Source organism: Arvicola amphibius, chromosome 8 (genome assembly GCF_903992535.2).
Source record: "Arvicola amphibius chromosome 8, mArvAmp1.2, whole genome shotgun sequence".
NCBI lineage: Eukaryota > Metazoa > Chordata > Mammalia > Rodentia > Cricetidae > Arvicola > Arvicola amphibius.
The window spans coordinates 9,856,013-9,881,207 of NC_052054.1; the positions used below are offsets into that span (position 1 = coordinate 9,856,013).

Below are 25,195 nucleotides of genomic sequence, written 5' to 3' on the forward strand. Positions count from 1 at the left end.
CTTTTTACCTGGGGTAAAAAGCTCATGACTGGCAAAAATGAAACAAAACCCAAAACCTCAGAACTCTGTCCGAGAACAGAATGGATATTTTTATCTGGATACCAGATAAAAACAAAGGAGATGAGGCAAAGAAGGCGGACCCAGAACATTGGGGGTCATTGTCACCGAGAAGACATGAACAGGAAGAAAGAAAACGGCTTCCACGGTGGAGTATGTATTCTGTCTTTCTTCAACCAATCATTATTTAATAGTCTTGCCAACACTCAGAGGGGCAAGAAACCCTTCCCCAAGGTAGTAATTATATCCACAGATCTTTTGAGGGTTCCTGCTCCAACTTCCCTCTGACTCATGAGGGGCCTTCACCTTCAGTGACAGTGTTTCTGCAAACTGGACCCCCACACTGGTCTGAGCCGTCACTGAAGGTGTGAGCACACAGAGGTTCACATGTGGTGGACGATAACGAACACGTCTGTGCTGAGTTCAACTGGTGCCCTCACAGGGCACCTCTCACACCGTGGTGAGCACCGCAAAGCTGCAGGGATACACAGGGGGTCTGCAGCCCAGAGTGGAATCACACCTGGGCCTCCCTGGGGCTTTCACTTCCTGCAGCTGATCCCAGGGCTCTTCTGCAAGGTGGCATTCAGGGAGCAAGTAAGAACAAAAACAAAAAACAAAACAACAACAACAAAAAAACCCAAAAGGTGCAAGACAGCGTTTCTGGGAGTGAGAACAGAAGCTAGAGAAAGAAACTAAGAAGGTATTACAGATGGCTCTCCTCCATGGGTGCTGACAGCAACTGCTCCAACACACCATTGCACTCCTAGGCTCTAACAGGCTTTCAGAATAAAGTTACTGCTGATACAGAATTTTTTTTAAAAGAGTGTCTTCCTCCATTACTCTATTGCATTCTTTATTTACCCTAAAAAGACTTCAATTAAACGCACACACAGGAAGATGCTCCAATTATACATACACAGGAAGAAGCAATGGTCAGAAACCTGCTCACATGCATTAGGGTCTCTTCCACTCACAACAGAGAGCACGCATTCGTGGGAGGCATTGATTCTGTGCCATGGACGGGCCTGGGTACTCACCTGCTCTGTCTCCACGAAGTTGGACACGTGGCCATCGTCGTTCACACCGCGGGTGAGGAAGCGAGTGCCTGCTCGTTCACAACTGATGCGAGAGATGAGGCAGGCCTTGGCCTGCTTGTGGGAGGCATACACTGTGCGGATGGTCACCAACCCACAGATGACTTTCAGCAACCAGTCACAACAGCTCACCTGGTGCTGCCTCAGGGGCACATGCAAGAGCTGGTTCCTGTAAAACACACCCACCTTTGGGTCACCCTACCAGACGCTACAAATGCTGCACCCAGAGCCAAGTACTAAGGAGCTCTTCATAGGCCCCATTGCTCCACTGGGCTGTTACATGCAATTTCATCCAAACAGAAACATTCTGTCCTGGAGGGAAACTCATTAGACCTTGGAAGTTCTAAAGGGAGGCTCTTTAAAATTCAGAAAATTCTAAACAGAAATTCCTTAAGCCAAGGAAGTAAACAATTCACAAGTCTCAAGAAGTCCCTGAAACTTAGCAGATTTATAAGGCCTTTCCCATCTTCAGGTTATATAACCAACAAGGACTGCTAAAGAGAGGAGACTCTGACCTGTGACCCGCCTGCAAGTGTGGTTCTAACTTTCATAAGTTCTCACCCATGCTGGAGTACGTGTCCTGTAATGCAGCTGCCTTTGAGTTGCCCAGGCTTCTTTAAGTAAACTCTAACCCACACTCCTGCAAGTAACCTAAGTGAGCTCAGTGGTTCACCAGATTGTTCTTTGGTGGTGTTATTATTCTGGGCTACTGTGAGTTCCTTAGCTAAGGTGAAGGGATATTTTGTCATGTCCCTCAGGAAGAATTATCACCCAACGGAGGCCAATAATGACTGCTCTTCAGTGGGGCCTACAGTTGGGACATATAGATTCAGAAAGTTCTGTGCTTCTGAGACTCCAGATGGCAAGTCCAGTATGATATGCACAAGAGGAAGAGGCCAGAAGTCCTTTCCTTATGCTACTACCAGGTGACAGTAAGGGCCAGGAAAGGAAGCCACCCCTTCAGGGACATTAAGAAGAGCTTGCTTAGAACTATGTCTGCCATGTTCTTTATTAGAATAAAACAGTTACTCATGGGTCTGAGAACTGGCTCAGTAGTTAAGAGCTTGTGTTGCTCTTGCAGAGGATCCTAGTATGGTTCCCAGCACCCACATCAGAAAGCTCACAACCCCCTGTAATTCCAGCTTCAGAGGATCCAACTCCCTCCCCCTCTGACCTCTGTGGGCAACTGTACACATGTGCATACATACACACATAACTAAAATCACTCTTTACAAAATCACTCATGTTTTAGCCAGCAGTAGTGGCACTTGCCTTTAATCCCAACATTCAGGAGGCAGAGGCAGATGGATCTCTAAGTTCAAGACCACCCTGGTCTATAGAGCGAGTTCTAGGACAGTCAGGGCTACACAGAAAAATAAAACCCTGTCTCAAAAAACATTAAAAGGACAATTACTCATGTTTTGATTAGTAATAATACTAGGCAAAGATAAGATGACATAAGACTGTATTAAATATGCATGTACTTACATACACATTACACATATGCACACATACAGAGTGGGGTGAATATAATGAAAGCACTGTAAGGAAATCCAAAGTAAGTAAATAGGGATCAGATGAAAATAAAAGTTGGCCAAGCTCCACTATTCCTTTCCTCTCCACACTCTGCAGATTGTTCTGGGTTCTGGAGTCTGTGGTGATTGTAATGGTTAAAACAGTACACATCCCCAACCTTGATATAAGGGTTTGTCCCTAACTGTATTGCATCTTGTTATGCCGTGTTCAGCTGATATCACCAGGAGACCTGCTTTTTTTCTGAAGGAAAATGGAGGAGCAGTGGATCTGGGGTGGGTGGGGAGGCTGGGAACAGGAGAGGGAGGGGAGGCTGAAGTCAGGGTGTACTATATGAGAAAAAGTAAACAAGCAAATAAAAAAGCAAAAAGCAAGCAAACAACAACAACAAAAAAAAAACAGGACACATGCTAGAGTCCACAAAGCAGCATTCCAAAATTATTGGCATGGACCGTGCGTGGCCCCACGTGCATTATTATCAGAAATCCCATTTAATATAACTAAGACATGAGAACTAAAATGCTTGCCCAAGACCACAGAGTTGGCAAATGCAGTGTGGTGTTCTAAAGCCAAGTCTGAGAGTTTGATTTTATTGACTGATTCATTGATTGGTTGACTGTAGCGAGAGATAGAACTCAGGGCTTTATGCATGCTAGGTGAGTCCTCTGTCACCGGCTTACTCCAGCTGTCCAGGATGAAAGCCCTACAGTTGCACAGGGCTGAGCTATCCTCCCATCCCCGCCCCCACCCCATCAACCAGCCTCCTTCATACCCTGGAGGCCCGAACAGTGCCAGTCTGAGACTTGTCACCCGGGAACTTTCTCTTGCAGAGTCTGGAACAAATCTAGGTCACAATGGCCTATTTGTTTTAAAAAAGGAAGCTGGTTCCTGCCCTAGAGCTCAATTCCCTGGAGATGTATGTGAATGGAGGATCTCTGTTTCAAACCCTTTGCCCTGAAGCCAGCTTCTGGGAATGTGACCACTGCCAGCCACTACCACCCGCACCCAGCCAGTCAGCCCTGAGAGCCCTGCCCACCATCTGGGTTCTCACAGGTGCAGGACTGCTGTGTGTGACGATGGCTGAGAACCAAGACCTCACGAAAACAGGCTGCTTTCAGAGCTACTCTCTGGGCTTCAGACAATAAGCTACTTTAGTAACATACATTAAATGATCAGCTAGCTGTGTCACTATGTCCCCTGTCACTGGGAGAACGGAGATGAGCCTCTGTCAACTGGACAGCTCTGGTCAATTTACTTAAGTGGCTCTAGGGAGGACATCTTAGAGCCGAGGAAGAAGAGATCTGAATTTTTAATGAGTGACAGCTTTGCACTTCCTGCCAGGACTCCAGTGCATTAGGAAGTGACAACTATTGGGGGCAGGATGACCCCACTGCTGTGCTCTTTCCTGTGCTCACCAGCTGTATCCTACGTGGACTCCATCTGCCTCCTGTCATGGCTTCCAGACCTCAGCACGATACAGTGGGTTGGGTGATCTGGTTGCGGCCACTCTGCCTGCTGACTCTGATGTGGTCAGCTTCAGGGGCCGGGGTGGGTACCCACCCGGTGCATTCCACAGACAGTCCCTCCTTCCAAATCCAAATCTAGCCTGGTATCTGCTTCAAAAGGGGCACAACAGTGCCTCCTCTCCTCCACGCCCTCTCTGCTCCACCTCTTGACCTCCCTGGCTTTGTGCTGTCTCACATCTGCGGCAGAACGCGCAATGGGAAAGCAGGAACACAGCGCTGGGGTGAGCCGGATGCCCAGGATCTGCTGTTTCCAAGGAATGCCACCACCTCGTTTGTGTTCAGACATCCCTGCTTTAAAGCTGTTTCTGAACCTCTGCACAAGACTTTCCCAGTCTTGGGCCACAGTGCAAAGGAACGTGCCGGCCCCCAAAGAATAACCAGATATCACAGAAGGTGCAGCAAGTACCTGGCATCTTCAACTAACGGCATGGTCTGCAGCACACTTGGGCAGCTGGTTAGAAACGTGGACGGGGTCTCAGACTCCTTCCCCACTTAGATGCCTGCACTAGGGCATGCATCATAACAAACCAGGCAGGATTTCACATGTGTTCCAAACCTGACCACAAAAACTGGCAAACTGGAGAGGACCTGGGAGGACATAAAGGCAGGGTGCTAGGGATGAGACAAAGGTTGATTTATCAAAATCAAAAAAAGGTGCGGAATTCATGAGCAGGGAGCTGAAGCCCTATAGAAAGGACCCTTACTCTACCATGGGAGCCTTTGCTGATTCCTGTGGGCAAAGCCAGGCAGGCACCAAGAAAGGACTGGAACAAGCCTCCATTTCTGTGTCTAGCCTGGAGACTAGTGTGGCTCCAGAGGGGGCTGCTGGGCTAAAGCATTAAAAGACAAGGTTTGCAAGAAAACAAGCAGCAGATTCGCACCGCAATGCTTCTGCCCACGTCTCTAATCCTCAGCAAGTGTGAGGAGAGCGGCGCTCTAGAGAAGGCGCGAGCATGGTCCCTGACACCATGGCCCTCTTGACTTGCACACAGTGGCAGGTCCGTGATCCAAGGCTCTGGACCAGCTGAGGAGAGCATCACTGAAGAGAAGGCCCCAATATTCTACCCAGAGAACAGTTTCTTTTCTAGATCTACCTGGGACCACATGAATACACGCCTGGAGCAAAGCCCACAGGGTAGAGATGCTGGATTAGTTATCTTTTCTCGCTGCAGAGAGAGCAAATGAGGCTCTAAGTGCCACCCCAGAGCTGATCCAGCACCCCAGGCAGATGCACGATGGAAGACATTGGCTCTGGTGTTACCCAGAATCTGCCCTCTGTGACCCAGTGCCTTACCAGAAGAACGAGGTCCCCCATTCAGAGCAGTCATCGCCCTGTTTCTGTGCCCTGATAGTCAGATCAAAACTGGAGCCGTCATTGGGCCACGCAAAGTAAAACACCCCTGAGCTGAGGATTTTCTTCAAGGCGAGCAGGCGGTCCTCTTCTTTGGCCTCTTCCTGAAGGGGGCAAAACTCGGTGGCGGTGATTTTGTAGATCTCTGCATCTGGAATTCTACCCACTGACGTGCAGCCTGTCACCAACACCAGGAAGCTCACGGGAACCCCACCTGGAAGGGACATAGAGAAGATGAAGGATTATGGATACCGAGCAGGCTGTGTCCCAGAGCAAACCCCAACCTTAACTGGAGGGCATTTCTAACTCTTGTTCCCTAGGCCCTAAGGAACCCCCATCAAAATTTGTATACCTCCTCAGCTCAGAAAAATAGCTTCTGCTCTAACAGACCCTAGGGTGAGTCTGACGTGAAGGCTTTTCCACAGTTCGCTTGCTAGCCTACCGTTCTCCTCGGCTCTCAGCCTCAGCTCTCTCCACAGGACGGAGAGAGAGGCTTTGGCTCCCAGACATCTACCCTCTAGACCAGCACACGTCTTTTAGCATCCTCTCTTCCTGACCCCAGCCCTCTTCCAAATCCGTGCCCACCACCTTCCAATCCACCCTCTTCAGCTCAACCCTTATTCCTTACCCGTTGCCTGGGCACCCTCACAGCTAATGCAGGCATGGCCTTCTTAAACACAGCTGATAGCAGACTTCCCCTGCTCAGATCCCTCTGTGGCTCCCACTGAACCCCACCCCAACGACAGAAGTGAAAACCCCTCCCGAGGCCTCCTGTTCTGTATCCTGCCCCGTATCTCACCCCCACCCCATATGCGGACTGTTCCCAGGCAGCTGCTCCCCAGGGCTGTGCTCTGATGCTTCTCCATGCAGCACAAATTCTTACAGTCAGTCTGTAGTTTGATGGGAGACATCCTCCCACTTGGAGAAAGGCTCCCTTACCATCTGCCCAGCAAAGGACTCCTTCCAACCTCCCAGCTGACTTCCCCGCCTCAGCTCTCTCCTGGCCGGGTGGAAGCATGAGTTTTTGGTCCTAGCCTTACACCTTCTGGTACACCAGGAGCCTTTCTTCCCTCACTGGGTAAACCCCTGACCCTCTTTTGGGTCTATGGGCATCACTTCCTCCGGGAAGCCAGACCTGCTCTCCAAAGACAGTAGGATGCCCCTCTTTGTACCAGAAGCTTCCCAGCGGTACTCAGGCACAGAAAGCCAGTAGCCTTCATTCCAGCTGTGTCCCTCGGCAGCAGGGGTTCTCCCCAGGGACAGGAACTCAGTGTACGCTATCATCTACCACAGCACATGTATGTGAACACTTCCTAAATAAGTTCCAGTACAGGAGACTGATACACCCTTCTCCAAGACCCTACCACACTGTCCCTGGCTGCTCCTTTTCTATCCCATGTGCCCTACTTCATAACAATACTACCCGCGTCAAGGGGTGGTGGCAATACTGTGTGCCCTTTCAAAACACAGGGTCCAAGATGCACTCCAGTAGGTGATGGGCCTGGATCTATCAGGATGTTCTTCCCACCCAGTAAGGCTTACTCCAAATGGCCAGCAGCCTCTCACTGGCTGAAATGATGCTTTATGCCACCCTCATGTCTCACCACGCTCTCATAAAAGACCACAAAGGCAGCAAACCCCGCCACCCGCCGCCTCCAGCAGGCTGCCCTTCTTCACTGGTGGAGTGCGGCTCTGGTGAGGGGGTTATTGGTTTTTATTAAAGAGTAAGTAGGTCATGACTCACACATGCTGACTGGCGCACTGTGGGGAAGGAAGGTGCCCACGGGGCAAGGATATTGACTTGGCATGTGCATCCTCGGGAAGCCACTTTGAAATAACGTAAGCACCAGAGTTCTGCTGGGCCATTAAAGCAGTTAAGGTTTTCCCAGCAGGGTAGGTGAATTTCAGTGAGGCTGAGGCGATCCATGGCCTAGGCACACGGCTCCCTGAACTGATGAGCTCAGTGCTAGGGGAAAACTGTACCGAGCAAATTCCCCTTGCACGGCCAAGACAGGGCCCCATGGTCTGGGCTGGGGCTCAATGAAGAGAAAAGGATGAGGAAGGATTGTGTGGCAGGGGAAAGGGGACTCTTACTGAGAATGAGAAGAAATGGTGTCACCACGGGAAGGTGCCCTTCAGCTGGGGCAGGGCCCCAGAAGGCACACAGGCAAATCAGAGCCACATTAGAGCCACTGGGTATGCACAGCAGAGCCAAATACCTCAATATAGCTAATACACAGTATGATGCTCCATGCACCAGGTACTACACAGTGACTTAGTCATCCCAGCAACCACCATTGTCAGCCCATTTTATAGAGAGGGGAAAGGAGGCAAGCAGAGGCTAAAAAGCCAGGGGTGACGACTGAGAAGGGGAACGGGGATTACCTGGATCACCTGAATCTACTTTCTGGCTATGCCTCTTGGGCAAGTTCCTCAGGCTAAGTCTTGCTCTCCAGCTGGCACTCGCCATGCTCCTGGTGGGTGGTAGTGACACTGGGCGGAACAACACTGCTTCCGAGAGCCAGCACTGCTATTTCACATGCAAAGTCCCCAGGGGAACTAATCAGGACCCAGGCACACTGTTCCGGGCTGAAACCCTACTGCAACATGGGGTTTTCTTTAAGCCTGAGGTCTGCCTGGCCCTGGCCTTTTGACACCTTAATCTTAGACTCTAAGATAGGTACTTGCAAATGTTTGTGAGCCACAACTCTGATCTCTGGAACTTTGCTACAGCAACCAAATAATAATAATAATAATAATAATAATAATAATAATAATAATAATAATGCACACCCAAGTTTTCACCTGTATCTTAAAAGCAATTTTGTGACAGCGGATGGAGATCTCTTGGACACTGGGCAGGTGCGAAGTACTGTTAAAAAAATCCCTTAAAATTGTAATGAATGTTAATAAATCATTTGAGTTTTTATTGTAAGAATCCTGGTATTCATTTTCCTATAAATAGGTAAGGACTAACTGGCAGCTGTTGGACTCTTGTTGCGTTGAGCAAAGAGACATTCAAACAACTGGTAGATGAACCTTGCACCAACGCCAGCTGTTTTGAAGACTTCGCAGATGCCTTGGAAAACACTCACAAGGACCACAGCTGTGGCTCTGAGTCCTGAGGGCACAGCCTCAGCCAGGACTGTGTGGAAGCGTTCATTCCAAACTTATTTTACTATCAAGCATCATACACGACATTGAAACCACTTCCACCAAGGCCACAAAGAAGCACATTTTCCCAGGGGCCTAGCTGAGGGATTGTTGTGATTGGTGCAAAAGGGAAAACACCATTATTAGCACAAACACACACTTTCACATATATGCAAAGTGTGCTGATTGGTGCAAACACAAACCTTAATTTACATGTGAGGTAAATAACCCTGATTGGTCTAAATACCCTTCTTGACTATATAAACAAGTTGCTAAGACTCACTTAGTGAGTGGGCTGGGAGAGCCTGTGCTACCAGCCCTGGGTGTTACAGCTCTAGCCCAATAAACGGCTTCCCTTAAGGGACAGCAAGAAACAGCAGCAAGCTGCAGCAGCCGGAGAGGAGCAGACAGCAGCCCAAGCTGCAGACGTGGCAAGACAACCTGCTGCCTGACAGAGACAGCCAGGGCAGGCATAGGGGAGATGGCAGTCAGTGCCTAAGGGAATGGAAGGCTGGGAGCAAAGGAGGATAGAGCCTAATATAGAGACTAAGTCTCTGGGAGAGGTCCAGCTGCCAAGCCCCAAAGGCCAAGGATCTCAGACACTGAAGGCCTGGGAGCCACTACACAGGCTGCGGTCAAGGGCTGAAGAATCAGGATGCCTGGCCTGCCTACAAGCTTCAATGCAAGGGATAAGGAAGCTGGATGGCTTCCTGCAGGCCTAAGGGTCCGATGCCAAGGGCCTGCAGGACAGGTGTGACACTAGAGGGCTCCACGTGCCCTGCTCCTCCTCCTTTTCCGGTCACTCAACGCTGTCCAACACAGAAGACACAAAGCCTCCAACGACCAGCACTTGAAGAGCTTCTCCTTGCCCGCCCACGACCTCTGTCTGGGTAGAACAGAAGGACGCTTTCAGCTGATTGGTAGCATTATAATTTGCAGCATATTCTAGGTGCTGACAGGTTAAAGAAAACTGCTAGAGCCTTCCCTACCAGTGTCCATTGGATTCTCCTGACTGCCTGAGCATGCTCTTCTGAGCAGGTGGGCCTCCAGACACACTCCCATCCTCTGTCCCTCAGACGTCTCGCCCCTTCTGTGCTCTGAGTTCTCCACTGGTCGACCTCAGTTACCCAGTGTCCTAACCAGGCTCGATTCATCATTGCAGTCAACTGTAGCACCACTCTGGGCAAACAGTATAAGCCGTACAATGCAAGCAAAACATTTGGATAAATCATCATTTAAGATAAAATGTAAAATGTGTAGATATTTTATAACGAGACAGTAAATATTACCAACTGATGAAAGTAGACTGCACCATTTCTAATTATGATTTTCTTTTTTAAATGTTTATCTTATTTTGTGTGTGTGTGTGTGTGTGTGTGTGTGTGTCTGCACGCACATGCATGTCCATCCACAGAGACCAGAGGTGTTTGATCCCCTGGAGTCAGAATTCCAGGCAGTTGTGAGTCACAAATATGGGTGCTGGGAATTGAACCTGGGTCCTCTGAAAGAGCAGTACACACTCTTAACCACTGAGCCATCTCTCCAGTCCCTCTCAATAGAAAACTGCCTATGGCCGGGCGGTGGTGGCGCACGCCTTTAATCCCAGCACTCGGGAGGCAGAGGCAGGCGGATCTCTGTGAGTTCCAGCCGCAGAGAAACCCTGTCTCGAAAAAACAAAAAACAAAAAAAAAACAACAAAAAAAAAGAAACTGCCTATGTTGATGAATAGTTGGGAATAGAAAGATTAATTATAGAAATGTCACTCAATTCTTCAAGATCCTCAGTTGGTGCTAGAAAGGAACGGTAAGGAATTTATCAGCAAAATTACTATTAATGCTGACAGATTATATCCAGTTAAGTTCTGCAGTTAGGAGAAAAGCAAACACGCGGGCAGTCCCTGACTTAGAAATGAATGGTACTGAGCCACTGACACGCTGACTTCAATAATACTGACAGCAATGTTTGGAAGCACGCCTTTGTGTGGCACCCTGGAGTTCATCACCTCCAGAGCGGGGATGGCATGGCCATAGCCCAATGAGAGGAAACGACATAGAATGAAGGATGGCTGTAGGTCAGACGAGGGGCACATTCCCAAACAGATCAGCTCCTAGAGAGAGCTGAGACCTGGGAGGTCTGTGTACTTCTGTGGCCAAAGAGGAATATGGACTTGAGGAACCACGCTGGGCCATGGCCTCTCCTGGCCTTGCTCAACAGCCCTTACTTGTGCTCACATGCTGTAGATTTTAAGGAAAGGTTCAGAGCCTAGCCCAGCTGTAAACTGGAGGTCACAGGCTCCTGCCTACGAGTCAGAGTTGTCCAAGCTGGCAATACCACAGAGGCGCATGCTGTGGGCCAAGGCGATGCCAGAGGGGTCCACCTGCCTCAGACGTATGAGGAGGCCTCTCCTGAGGCTCACACCCTGACTCTAGAACCTGGGCTTTGCTTTTGAGAAGTAAGATCAATTTTCTGATACCAAGAAGCAAAGAAGTTCAGCATCTAGGTTCAGCAAGGTCTCCGAAGTGGCCAATGGAGGCCCAATTCAGGGGCCTGAAACCAGCGGGGATCTTACAGTAAGGTTAAAGATCAAGCTTAGATGGGGTTGTGGAGTCTATCCTAGTCCTGTGTCTTGTTGGGACCTCAGACAAGTGGCTTACCTTCTCTGGGCCTCACAGTGGGACACACCAGGGATTGAGGAGTGTCCCAATCTCTCCCCGCTAATAGGGAGATTCAAACAATGTGTGCCTCTACAGTGTGGGCTCTAGCCCCTCTTACTTCTGTTACATAGCACAGAAGAGGTGCACTGGCTACTACATGGTAGCTGTGCTCTCAGCTGGGGAGAGAACATGTGTGCGGTGCTACCCAACACTACAGAGGGAATTTACACCGAAGAAATCGGCAGACACACTATATCAGAGTCCCCACTCCCAGAGCTGGAGGCCAAGCATTTGCCAACACACTCCTGGGTATAAGTATTAAAATAAAGTATTCAAAGACTGACAATAGCCAGTCCATTTCAAGACTTGCTGCAGGGCATGGAATGGAATGCCCTTAGTCTCCAAAGGTTAGTGACTCAGACATCTCTCCAGAGAAATCCCCTCTGAACCGACCTCTGTGAGTCTGTACCCTGATTAATCCAGGAAACAGCCACTGAAGCCACCAGCCTCACCCTTGATCTCCTCCAAGCCTCTTTCACATTGCAGAACTTCTTAGGATGCAGTGCGGACACACACACACACACACACACACACACACACACACAGGTTCTCTCCCTTCGGTCTCAGGATGGCCACTGTCCCCATGTCATATCCGATTACACGACCAGCCTCCTTAGACCTCGAGGAGCACCCATACATTTCAAGGGTGTCATGTTCAGCCCCTCATAAAGAACTCTTAAAAACTCTATGGGGGTGGGTGAGTTGGCACAGTGGTAAAGCCTGGCGACCCGAATTCAATTCCCAGGGTTCACATGCTGGAAGGAGAGCACCAATTCCTGCATGTTGTTTCTGGGCCCCACACTTATGTCACGACATGCATGTGCATGTTTGTACATACGCTTTTTTTTTAAGCTGCCAACTGTGTGGGAGGCGTGGCAAGATGGTTTGTCTAGCAAAGTTCTTGCCCCCATGCCTGGTGACCTGTCCTAGTTTGAGTTTTGTAGCCATGTTAAATGCCATGGCCCAAATCAACCTGGAAATGGGCTAATTTCACTTAGCACTTTGCATGCCATCATCGAAGGGAGCCAAGAGCTGGAGACGGGAGCTGATGCAGAGGCCATGGAGGAGTGCTGCATGCTGGCTTGCTTCCTCTGCTTTGTTCGGCTACTTTTCTCTTACAATCCAGGGCCACCTGCCCAAGGACGGCACTGCCCACAGTGGAATGAACCCTCTTACATCAATCAGCAATCAAGAAAATGCCCCAAGGACATTTCCACAGGCCAATCTGATGGACACAATTCCTTAAACTGAAATTCCTTCTCCCCAGATATATCCACATTGTGTCAAGTTGACAAAAACCAACCAGCACATGATCTTAGCTCAGGTTCCTGAAGGATAGAAGGACAGAATCAACTCCTGCATGGTGTCCTTTGACCGAAACAGGAATGCCATGCATGCACAAACACATGGCCACACAGGCGTGCACACACACACCCCAAATATTCCTGCATGATAGGAGAGAACCAATTCCTGCATGTTGACCTTTGACACAAATGCCATGCATGCACATGACCACACAATAAACAAACAAATAAAAATATATAAATAAGTACAAACAATGCAAAAATTAAGTACTGGCTTTGTGGGAAAGAGAGGAGTCAGCTTCTGTTTGTACAACAGACCTAAAGAAAGCAACTGAGCACAGAAAGTCAGTTGTGAAGATGGAGTAAGGATCCAGGAGAATCTGGTGGGAAATTTCCAGGGCTATTTTCCAGGCTGTGCACTGCAGAGATCCAGGAAACATAATCCATTACAGACTGGGGTTTGAATCATCCCTGCAGCTAGGAAACAGGGAGGTTTTGAGAGTCCAGGTCAAGGGAGAACTGAAACCCTGGGACCATGGGGGTGGATTCTTTTTTTTTTTTTTAATATTTATTTATTCTGTGTGTATGCCTGCAGGCCAGAAGAGGGCACCAGACCCCATTACAGATGGTTGTGAGCCACCATGTGGTTGCTGGGAATTGAACTCAGGACCTTTGGAAGAGCAGACAATGCTCTTAACCTCTGAGCCATCTCTCCAGCCCCGTGGGGGTGGATTCTTCTTCCTGCTGTGTGCCCTTCTGTGCTTGTATTGTGTATAAGCCAGCTCACGGCTAATCACAGGCACTCTTAGCCATTCCCGCCTGCGGGAGCTCGGGATAGGCTTTCATGCAACCGTGTTTCTCAATTTCTAACACAAATGCCTGTTCTTCTTTCAAAGGACTGAACTTTAACTCTGTCTGAATTGAAAACCCAGGAGGAAACCATCAGAAGCCACACCCCACAGGGCACCATCCTCCAATGCCCCAAACACCTAAGAATGAGAAGCACAGAGGAAAACAGCCCGGGTCAAGGAGACACAGAGGTAAGTAACTCTGGGTTCAAGCCAGTACTTTCTGAACATACCAAAGGGGGGTAGTTGGCAATGCTTGGTTTTAATATCCAATCCTCCCATCTTTCAGATACACCAACACACTTTCCAGAAGGTGCTGACAAGAGGCCAGACACACTTAAAGTCACCAGCTCTGGAAGGGACTCCTGAAGGCAGCTTTGGGGTCTGGGAGGACATCAGAAACCTTGCTGGTGTCTTCACTGTACCCAAGCCTCCCGCTGATCAGGCACCCTGCTTGGCTGGCTGGTCTGACCTGGCCCCACAGGAGGCTGTATCCACTCACTCCCTAGAGGGATAGTGGGGGTACGAGCTGAGGAAAGAGGATGCACAGACCTGGCCAGCTTGGAGGGCAGGGCACTTGGCCACTCCACTCCCTGCAGTGGACCCCACAGAGACCCAGGCTCGCCCAGACAAGGATTCTTTATGGCTTGTTCCCCATCCTACTCAGAACCAACACCCAGTATCTGACCTCAGCTCACAGCTCAGGAAAACCCCTGTCCTATGAGAAAGTGAAGGCTATCACATGTCACTCCTTCCTGTCGCTGGACACCAGCCCCCTAACAGAAAGATACATGGGGTCGGTTGAGATGCCACAGGGCACATGTGTAAAGTCCAGGTCCTACTTGAAAACAACTCGAGCTGGTGCCAGTTACCCTGCTTCCCTGGGTACGAGCCCCTGCCAGGGATAAATGTATCATCCATTCGTGTTTCAAAAAACTGCCAGCTATACCTTTAAGACTGGACTGTGAACCCTGCCAAGTGCCCGGGCGGGCGTTACACCAGAGATGACAAACGGGGGAAAGGTGACTGCAGAAGGGTGTGAGAGGGCAGCTTCCAGGCCTTCCCTTCTGCATGAGAGCAGGATGCCAATCAAGCCTACCTCCCTGGGGAGCAGGGCTAAGGCTAAAGCAGGAGGAAGCACCACCCTTATGGTCCTCGCAGGGCAAGATCAGGACTCCAGGGATCTATAACCTCAGAAAGATCCAGAGGCAAAGCCCAGCCCAAACCTAGGCTGCTCCCATTCTCATGAAAAAGTCAGTGTTTGGAGACATCTGGGTTTGTTGTAAATTCCAGGTGAACTCTTCACCCCAAGGTGAGTCAGGAAAAAATCTCTGAACCTTATTCCTTTCTCCTTTTCTGTAAACAGGGAGATAATGGTTATCTCACCAGCTGATGCTGAAGACTGAACGTGTTAACTAGGTCTAATCTTGTGGCACAACACAAGCATCTAACAAGTTCATTCTGTCGCATGAGTACCGCATGTTTTTCCTAAACATTTCCGATTTGGAAGTGAGGAGTGTAATCATCATATCTAGCGGTGGTGGTGGGGAATACCCCTACCACAGGAATGGCCCAGAAAAGTAGCAGCAAGCACATCACCGCTGTTTGGCCAGCCCTAAAACCCTGTCTGTGCAAACAGAGGCTGTGAGCTGCCAAGAATCTTCTTCACATGCTCGGCTCACGAAAACCCCCCAAAGCCTGAATTTGGAAGCCTCCCAGCCGATCTCATCAGGAATGTGACCTGTGCCCTGGCCTTGGCTGGAAAAGCCACTGGACTCCACAGCCTAGTCTTTGATGATAGGTGAGACAGACTTAAAACAGGTTCTCCTCACTGGGAGGGGGGGAAAGAAGGGCTGCAGGACAGGCGCTGCAGAGGTGGCTGCCACCGGCTCGGGGTAAGCAGGGCTACCCACTTCTTCCTGTGGGTTCTCTCTCTTTCGTCAGACCCGTTTGGATGCAGTTTCCTTTCTCTCTCACTCCCACGTAGAGCATCGCAGTTTTCCTCTCCAGCCCCCCCCCCCGCCCCCCGAGCCCTTTCTCTCTCCAGATACACCCAGGATGTCCAGTGATGCCGTTTCAGGCGATGGTTTGAGCCATGGCCCAAGCCCACCTTGCAACCTAAAAAGCCAGGTGCAAAGCACGTATGAGAAAGGATGAGCAGAAGCCCGACCACCTTGCAAAAACTCAGAACCGGAAAACAAGGCAGGTAAACTTCCCTGGGCTGGGAACCATGCCCTCTACCCCAGACAGGCAACCACCAGCCTTCTGCCACCCTCTTCCTCCTCCCACCCCCAAAGAGGAGCAGGGTGAAAAACCTAAAGCAACATCTTCAGAAATGAAAGTGGTTAACCCAGAATATCTAACCGGATGGCCTCCCTGGCTAACACCAGGGGCTTCCCAAAGCTTGTTGACCAGCCCGCTGAGCCATGCTGAGCCATGGATACTCACCGGATTTTAACCTCAGCTCCCCGAGGCAGCCATAGGCATCCGCCAGCTTGCCATACTGTCCTTTAATGACTTCCTTCTCTTCCGGAGCTGGGGGGGGGGGTGGGGGGGAGACAAACAGATCAGAGAGACATCAGCAAGCAAGTGGCTCTGTTCACGCTCGTTCATTCACGCTGCGCTTGCCAATCTGGCTCTCACCCACGCGAAAAAGGAAACGCAGACAATAGCACAGCCCACAGACACCATGTGTACAGGTTTTAGGATCCGAGAATCAGAAATGCAAAGATTTAGACCTTCCCACGGAAGGCTTGTTCTTTGGAAATACTGGCAGTTTCCTGTGTGTTGGGGTGGGGGGGAAGTGAGAAAGGTGCAGGGAGCCCTAGGGTGGATGGTGGTGCTGGGCACCTTGTTTCTGGCTGCTACCTTCGTCTTCATTGCACAACACACACTCAGAACAGGGTGAGGTATCATAATCATGTGCGATCCAGGTCTTTTTTTTTTTTTTTAAGTGCCAGCCACAGGAACTTTATCTAGGAAATCCCCAAGACACCTGCTTCTAACTAGGCATTATCAGAGCACACGGGTCAGGGTGATTCAGGGCTGTGGCAAGTGAGCCCCAAGGCAAGCTGCAGCATGCTAGTCACCTGCTGGGTGACTAGCAATGATGTCAGTACCCAAACAAAGTTCCAGCCTGGTTTAGGAGCAAGAAGGAAGGTGCACAGGGACACCCGCTGGGATGACATAGACATGCATCTCGGGATTCCAGGAGGGGGAGCAGGTCTACGGATCTTTTCTCAAAATGATGCTTCACCTGTGTAGTGGGAGCGGGGCTGTGTCCCGCCACCCGGCCGCCGGCTAGCTTTACACCCGAAATAATTACACGGAAACTGTATTCTTTTAAACACTGCCTGGCCCATAGTTTCAGCCTCTTATTGGTTAATTCTCACATCTTCCTTTAACCCATATTTAGTAATCTGGGTAGCACCGCGAGGTGTGGCTTACCAGGAGAGATCTTAACCTGCGTCCATCTCGGAGAGGAGAAGCATGGAGACTCACTATCGCGACTGCCTGAAGCGTCTCCCCAACTCTACTTCCTTGTTCCCACAATTCTGTTCTGTCTACTCCACCTACCTAATTTTCTGTCTCTTAAAGGGCCAAGGCAGTTTTCTTTATTAATTAACCAATGAAAGAAACATAGACAGATAACTCTCCTCCATCATTTCCCCTTTTTCTGTTTAAACAAAAAAGAAAGGCTTTAACTTTAACATAGCAAAATTACATATAACAAAACAGTTATCAAGCAAGTATTACAGTTACAATATTTAAATCTATTTTATCTTTTATCATAACCAAGGAAAGCTATAACTATCTATTTATTTTTTAACTCCATCAAAGACTCCAGAAGGATACAATGCTACCTAAGTAAACAAGAAATAAGTAACTTTCAAACTCTAGAAATGACAGAGACAACTCGCTGCCTGGACAGTCATCCAAAGTTCCTCTGTACCGTTGGGGCATCCATCTTCAGCCTACAGGCCCATAAGTATCCAGCAGACATTTTTATGAAGCAGGAAATTCCAAAGACAGTTCAGTCACTTTCTGCTGTGTCCTGTAGAACGTCTCGCAGACTCTTTCATGAATCAGGAACCCCGAAAGACCATCTCACCTTTAGGCAAGTTCAGCAGTCCTCTCTCTGCAGGTTTTTTGTGTCCAGTTTATGGAACAGTCCAGCCAAGAGCAGTTTCTTGCCCAAATGGCTAACAAACTCCATAAGTAGCCTCTTCGATGCCCATCTTTCTCTTGAAGTAGATTGGTGCTGCCAGGAGCAGACGTGTCTCATTGTCATGAAAAACCCTAAGTTATTAAAACATTAAATGCCATATTCTGCAGTCTTTGAAAGATATGAAGAATGTCTATCTAACTGAAATATATCTCTACATGTCTAGAAAATCTAATAACATGACTACAAGCTTAACTATTATTGATGATTATCCATTAACCTATATTTTTTAATTATACATTACATTCTTAAATGAACTACACAATCACAATACCTAATCAAAAGCAGAAATACATATACATATAACAAAATTGACCTTAAAATCTATACCAATGCAAATTATTCATATCTATATCATCTCCCCCTTTAAATGTAAAAGAACATTTATAAACAATATTCGGGAAAATGGGCGCAGTTATTTCTCTCCAAACTGCTTCCTGCTGAATGGGGGCGTTGTTATTTAGGTCTTTTATGGTATAACCTGTCTGCCAGGTTTATCTCAGTCGGCAGTTGAGCGAAGTAATTTTTTGAAGATGATCATAGCAACCTTTCAGGAGGGCGTGGTCTATCATACCATATTGGGATAGAAGCAATCCACAGAGTCTCGTCCTCTGTGAAAACAAAAGAAGAAACTCTTTTTCAAAGCATCATGTTGTTAGATCCAAATCCTGAAGTCATACCATTAAAATGTCCATTTTGGTCTAGCCTGGCAGCCCATATAATGAAATGTCTCTCTGTACTTAGCTCCTTTACAGTCAAAAAAATCAAAGAAAACAAAATAAAATACATAATCCATAATCTTTCAGTTGCCAGGCCACCTAGAGGTGGCTTTTTCTTGTCCAGGAGCTCCAGGCCTCCCCTGAGAGGCTGAGGGTGGAAGCTGGCTGGATCTGTCTCTCATCACTGCATCTTCATCGAGGTGGGAAGAGAAACTGTGCGTTTGTCCTCCCACGCACCAGGAAGGGTTCCCAGGGTTCACCAATCTCCAGAAAGAACTGAGATCCTAGAATGGAGTGTGTGAGAGAGACAGACAGACACAGAGAGAGGACAGCAAATGATACACTCTCACACCAGCCCTGGGTACAGACAAGCTGGGAACAATCTGACCGCCATGACTTTCTCTCCTCTGAAGATGTCCACAGAAAACAAGTGAGCACACAGAACACTGGCAAACACCATGCACACTAAACCTAGCTTTAGCTGACACTGTCCTGACACCCTAGGTCAAAGTATCCACCAGTCATATTTTCCAGAGCAGATTGGACTTCCTATCTCTCTCAGCTGGTCCTCTATAGAACACACACATCCATGAGACCACATGTCCTTACAAGTTAGAGACAAAGAACCAGGTCCAGCCCCAGCGCCACCTGCTCACTATGCTTCCTGCCCCCCTTTTCTCGAGTTGGTCCTAGAAGCAATGTGTGGTGGTTTAAAAAAAAAATGTCCCCCAAAAGGAATGGCACTATTAGAAGGTGTGGCTTTGTTGGAGGAAGTGTGTCACTGTTGGGGTGGGCTTTGAGGTCTCATATTTGCTCAAGCCACACTCAGTGTCTCAGACTACTTCCTGTTGCCTGCTAAGATGTAGGACACTTGGCTACTTCTCCAGACCACGCTGCCCGCATGCCACTGTGTCACACCATGATGATAATGGACTAAACCTCTGAACATGTAAGCCACCCCAATTAAATGTTCTCCTTTATAAGAATTTCCATTGTCATGGTGTCTCTTTACAGTAACAGAACCACTAAGACACAGTGGGAGGCTACCAGGTTCCCCTTGGCAGAACCTGAGACCCTTACTAAATAGGACACAAGGATTTCAGGACTGGTGGCTGGTGGGATGTACACCTGGAGCAGTCAGTAAGGTCAAAGACAGACTCTCCATCTCTGCAGACAGGATGGAGCCAGGAAGCCATCTGAAAATGAAGGCTGAGCAGAGCAGTGGTGGCTCATGACTTTAATCCCAGCACTCGGGAGGCAGAGACAGGTGGATCTCTGTGAGTTCGAGGCCAGCCTGTTCTGCCGAGTGAGTTCCAGGACAGGCTCTATAGCTACAGGGAAACCCTGTCTCAAAAAAACAAAACAAACAAACAAACAAGAAATTGAAGGCTGACTGTCATCATGGCTGAGAAGCAGTAATAATATCCTATTGCCCTTTGTTGTGTCAGGCAGCAGGGAGACTCAGTCCAAAACGGCCAATAGCCTGAGTTCTCCCCTTAGGGACACCCACTCAGGTAAAGCCAGGGCCTTGACTATGCCTGAAGAAGAGACATTCAGAGTGAAGCAAAGTTAGAGAATTGATTAGGTGAAGACAAGGGCAAGTGGATGCTTTCATAAACATCGGCATTTAGAGCGAGAACTTCTTAGGAAAGGACAGAACACGCTCAACCAAGACACAGGCTCAGGAGGGAAAGCTGCACTTTGATATTATCTTCATGAAGGCTAGATAAATGATTCTGTAGCTTGTAAGTCATATGACTCAGACTGTAATTTACAAGGTTTGAAGAGTAAGCCAAGTTTGATACTCATTCCTCATCTTGAAGAATTACCTTTTGTAGATGGCTCAGCAGTCACAGACACTTGCCACCAAGCCCCAAGTGTGACCTCTGGGACCCACACAACAGAAGGAAAAACAATTCCAGGAAGTCGTCTCAGGCCCCCACATGTGTCATGGCATATGGACACACTCACACACACAGACATACACGCATGTACGCATGAACACATGTATGCACACACATGCACAAAAGAATGTAAAATTTCTTTAAAAGGAATGACCTTTTGTAAATTAAATTGTAACGTGGATGTGTAAGGTGTTACTTGGATTTAGAGATGAGAGGAGGGTAAAACTGTAGTGGGATGCTGAGCTACGCCATCTCGTGAAAGTATTCCTAACAATCCTCTAAATATGAGAACCACCTTGGGGTAAACTGGTCTCCGGTCACGTAGTCATAAATTCCTACACGAGGTGTCCCCGACTCAAGGATGAGCGTGGCCTGACTGCTATAAACGCTCGCCTGCTGCAGATGTCCACAGCTGTCTCTCTGTGTATGTCACAGTTGCGGTTCCTGCATTTGAAAACAAACCAACTGGAGGTGGCAACTGCTTCCCACTCCTCGCCTTGCTGGCTGTGACTAAAGCCCCACCTACTCCGACTTATCCAGGACTCTCAGGTTTTTTCTGCAGGTACCCCATAGCAAAACTCAAGGCTACAAATATTCTGGCCCCGGTAAGTACAGTCTGTTGCTTTAGCAACCTTGTTGGAGGTGCAGAAAAATAAACACTCTGTCTTCGGACAGCTTAGATCTTATCACAGTAATTGAGTTACTGAGTCAGGACTGCTTTTCTGTATCCTTGTATTTGTTCCTCATACCCAGCTCTTATTATTTGTGGCTTTTCCCTTTAAGATGTCAGGATGGCTATAGTCAACCGCTGTGGCTTTGCTTTTCTGTTTAAAGATGCCTTACTGAATACGCATTATTGATCAAGTCACACTGAATGCATAGCCGCTGGCACGAGAAGTCCAATAGAATAAAGCTTATTATATACAAGTGATTTTCTCCAAGGGATATCACTGCCTCTTTGCACATAGAAATGCAAGGTGGTGCTACAGTACTGGGCTGAGAGCCACTTAAATCTATTTTTTATTTTATATGTACAGAAATTTTGCCTTCATGTGTGTCTGTGTACCACTTGTATGCCTGATGACTGCAGAGGCTGGAAGGTGGCACTGGGTCCCCTGAAACTACTGTTACAGACAGTTGCCAGCTGCCATGGGAATACTGGAAATCAAACCCAGGTTCTCCTAAGTGCTGAACCATTTCTCCAGTCCCTTGAGGGCCATTTGAAAATATATACTAAGGGGTCAGGAAGACACTCAGTTGGTAAAAGCACTTGCCACCAAACCTGACAACCTGAGTTCAATCCCAGGAAGCCACATGGTAGGAGAGGACTTACAAGTTGACCTTTGACTTTTGTGTAAGCACCTACACACAAACATACAAAATAAATGAGTGAATAAATAAGCTGGAGAGATGGCCCAGTGGTTAAGAACATGGGTTGCTCTTCCAGACGACACAGGTTCTATTCCACATGGCACCCACATGGCAACTCACAACTGCCCATAACTCTAGTTCTAGAGAACCAATGCCTCTTCTGGCCTCCATGGCTACTCCATGCATGTGGCACATGACATACACACAGGCAAAGCCACTATACCCATACAGATAAGAAACAAAAATTTAAAAAACAAGTGTCAAAACAAAAATGTGACATTACCAACAAAATGTACAAACAGTGGCATCAAATAAGTCTTCAAAGGGGCACTCGCTCTCAAAATCAGTCAAGAAGCCAGCGTTTCACCCTTCAACATTAGCTGGGAGCATGTGCAATATAGGTAATTAAACCCTTGCCGCTCAGTCTGCCCCAGGCACAAATGACCTCAAAGGCGCCGTATCAAACTCCGAGTTACAACACAATTTAGACAGCTGGGTGTATCTGTAAGTGTAAAATGTACAAACAATGAGGAGCCATTGAACTTGCTTCCAGAGCTTGGCAAAGCGCTGGGGAAGCCTGGCAGGAAAACAGCCATCCGCCCTCAGTGTGAATTTATTACCGCCAGGCCTCCCGGCCTAGGCTGGCAGAAGAAGTCCCTGGCAGCCACAGAGACCTCGAGGGATAGCTGTGGAAAGCTATACAATCACTGAAATTGTACGTCGATTTTTATGGCTAGGAGCCACAGACTCTCAAGGAGATTGCGGACATCACGAAGATTAAGAATCAGCTCAATGAGTTAATTTCCCCCAAACTTGACTGGGCCTCGTTTTTTAGGGAGTGCGCAAAGTGACCTAAATTGTGACTAATGAAACCATCGGCCTCTCCGAGACTAGCTGGTGCTGGACCCTACACTAAGTAGACTCTGCTGGCATTTGAGGTGCTGCTTTCAGCAAGGAAGGCATTTGTAAAATGAGGGTCTCAGTCTCTTAGAAGGGGACTGGGAACCACAGACACACCCTTTAAACAACCTGACTCAATCAACCCTGGCAGTCAGGAAATCATACTTAGCAAGTGAAGGTATTTGAGAGAGAAACATGCTCTTCTCTTTGGCTATCAGACTATTGCAACAAAGGTCCCCAAGGAACCAGAATGTCCTCAGAAATCTCAAGCAGTGGGAGGAGGGGAAAGATAGAGCCTGGGGCCAGCCAGAGGAGGATTACCTCTCAGGAAGAAATGTCACAGTTCTGACAACTGTAGGCCAGGCCAGGAGACCATGTATGACTTGTCAAGTGCAGGACCACACCTTGACCAGGATGGCATAGTTATGCGCATCTGTTGCTGTATTTACATCTGAGGCTCGTGGACTTGGGGGCCGCTGGGTATCTTTGTCTTCTTCCCAACCCAGCTTCATTGAACGTATCTCCTGTTAGTCTCACAGGCAAGCTATATATCCAGAAATGAACTCAAGCTGGACTATAGACAGATTTCTGGAAGTAAAAGCTAGCAACTCCTCAGGAACTTGTGAAATGGGGTTTTTGTACCCCAAAAAGGAGTCATTTCCCTTGCCTCTGGCAGAAGGGACATTCGAGTTACCTGTGGTGCCCATCTGCGTGCTGAAGTGCATGCAGGAGTTCAGGACCCTCAGCATTGCAAGCCCGTGCTATACATTTCAAAGTTTATGCTAGCATCCAGGCCCTTCCCGTCCTCCATCTATTCCTCCTTATAAGCCACCACATTCATTCAATCTTCTGTCTGCTTTAATTAGGGTATTCATTGGCTATGAAGACACCATGGCCACAGCAACTCTTACAAAGAAAACATTTAATTGGGGTGGCTCGCTTACAGGTTCAGAAGTTCAGCCCATGATCTTCACGACGGGGAGCATGGCGGCATGCAGGCAGATACAGTGCTTGAGTTGAGAGTCCTACATCTTGAAGGCAACAAGGAAATCAACTGGAAGTCACACTAAGGGATGCTTGAGTAAGAGACCTCAAAGCCCGCCTCCAGAGTGACACACTTCCTCCCACAAGGCCACACCTCCTAGTGTCACTCCATTTGGGGGTCATTTGCCCTCGAGCCACCACACCATCCATCCACTTCCTGCCTGCCTCCCTGCCACCCAGCACTCCCCTCTTGCCCTCACTATCTCCACCATTCTCTCCCGCTCCCCAGCTTCCCTGGACCTGGCCGTGCCCAGCCCACTTCTTTCTCTCTGCTCTGGACTCTTCCAGACGCCACTAGAATATGTTCTATCTCTTATTCACGAGAAGAACCTTCCTGCGAACAACGGAGCTGTCATGTTGGCAGTTTCTTCCCTGGCCCTGCCTTGTGTACATCTGGGTACGGATACTACTTTTAAAACGTTATATGCTGCTTCCGTACAGAAAGCTGGCTCTGGTGTTGCGTCTCAGCCCGCTCTCTCCAGACCCAAGCATGCTTGTTTAAAAGGTTTCCTCCAAGGTCTCTGTCCTGGGTCAAGTGGGCCACCTGGTTTCTGTGACAGGGAGAAAGAAAAAGGGAACCAGCCCAGAAAAGGCTCCAAACAGCAAACCTGTTAAAAAAAAACTAATAGCAAACCTATTTTAAAAAGACGCCCCCAGCTACTTCCTTGGGCAGCTGAGGAGAGGGAGCCAGAAAAGGCCAGATCCTATAGCCATACTGACGAATATCTTCCATATCACCACAGAACCTTCATCTGGCCATGGGTGGAGATAGAGACAGAGCCCCACATTGGAGCACCGGACTGAGCTGCTAAGGTCCTAATGAGGAGCAGAAGGAGGGAGAACATGAGCAAGAAAGTCAGGACCGTGAGAGTTGCGTTCACCCACTGAGACTGTGGGATGGAACTAACGGGAGATCACCAAGATCAGTTGGAATGGGACTGATGGAACATGCGATCAAACCGGACTCTCTGAATGTGGCTGACGGTGGAGGCTGACTGAGAAGCCAAGGACAATGGCGATGGGCTTTGATTCTACGGCATGGACAGGCTCTGTGTGAGCCTTGTCAGTTTGGATGCTCACCTTCCTGGACCTAGGGGGAGTTGGGAGGACCTTGGACTTAACATAGTGTAGGGAACCCTGATGGCTCTTTGTCTTGGAGAGGGAGGGAGTAGGGGTATGGATGGAGGAGAGGGGAGGGAAGGGGGAGAAGGGGAGGAGATGGAAATTTTTAATTAAAAAATGAGAAAGAAAAAAAACAAAAAAAGAAAAAAAGTAAACTATTCCCAATAGGAATTACTGCTGCTAATCTCACTGTCCCCTTCTGGGTTTTGTTTCCGATCTCTAAAAACAACCAAGTCTAATTGCAGACGTTTAGCCTTCTGGATACCCCTCTCCGCACCCTCGTGTACATCTCCTTCATCCGGTTTTCCCTATGGCTTGTCTCTGCGATTG

The 25,195-nt window shown here is 48.4% G+C and overlaps 1 protein-coding gene and 1 long non-coding RNA gene across 4 annotated transcripts in view; one reads left to right on the top strand and one right to left on the bottom strand.

Moving 5' to 3' along the window:
* The window catches only part of Synj2 (synaptojanin 2), a 94,048-nt gene that overhangs the window by 45,434 nt on the left and 23,419 nt on the right, over window positions 1-25,195 (bottom strand). For both annotated transcript variants that reach the window (XM_038338794.2, XM_038338793.2), the window contains exons 2-4: window positions 16,029-16,115; window positions 5,505-5,775; window positions 1,095-1,320 (exon numbers count right to left, since the gene is read on the bottom strand). In XM_038338794.2, the coding sequence (XP_038194722.1) occupies window positions 1,095-1,320; window positions 5,505-5,775; window positions 16,029-16,115 (584 nt within the window). The remainder of the gene's footprint in view (window positions 1-1,094; window positions 1,321-5,504; window positions 5,776-16,028; window positions 16,116-25,195) is intronic.
* LOC119820451 lies at window positions 14,658-24,544 on the top strand. Of its 2 annotated transcripts, none has more exons than XR_005286506.1 (6): window positions 14,658-14,892; window positions 15,220-15,786; window positions 20,864-21,033; window positions 23,646-23,780; window positions 23,973-24,140; window positions 24,487-24,544. It is a non-coding gene; the product is annotated as an uncharacterized LOC119820451 (long non-coding RNA). The 2 variants fall into 2 exon arrangements; XR_005286505.1 differs by having other exon boundaries at window positions 14,658-14,833; window positions 14,947-15,786.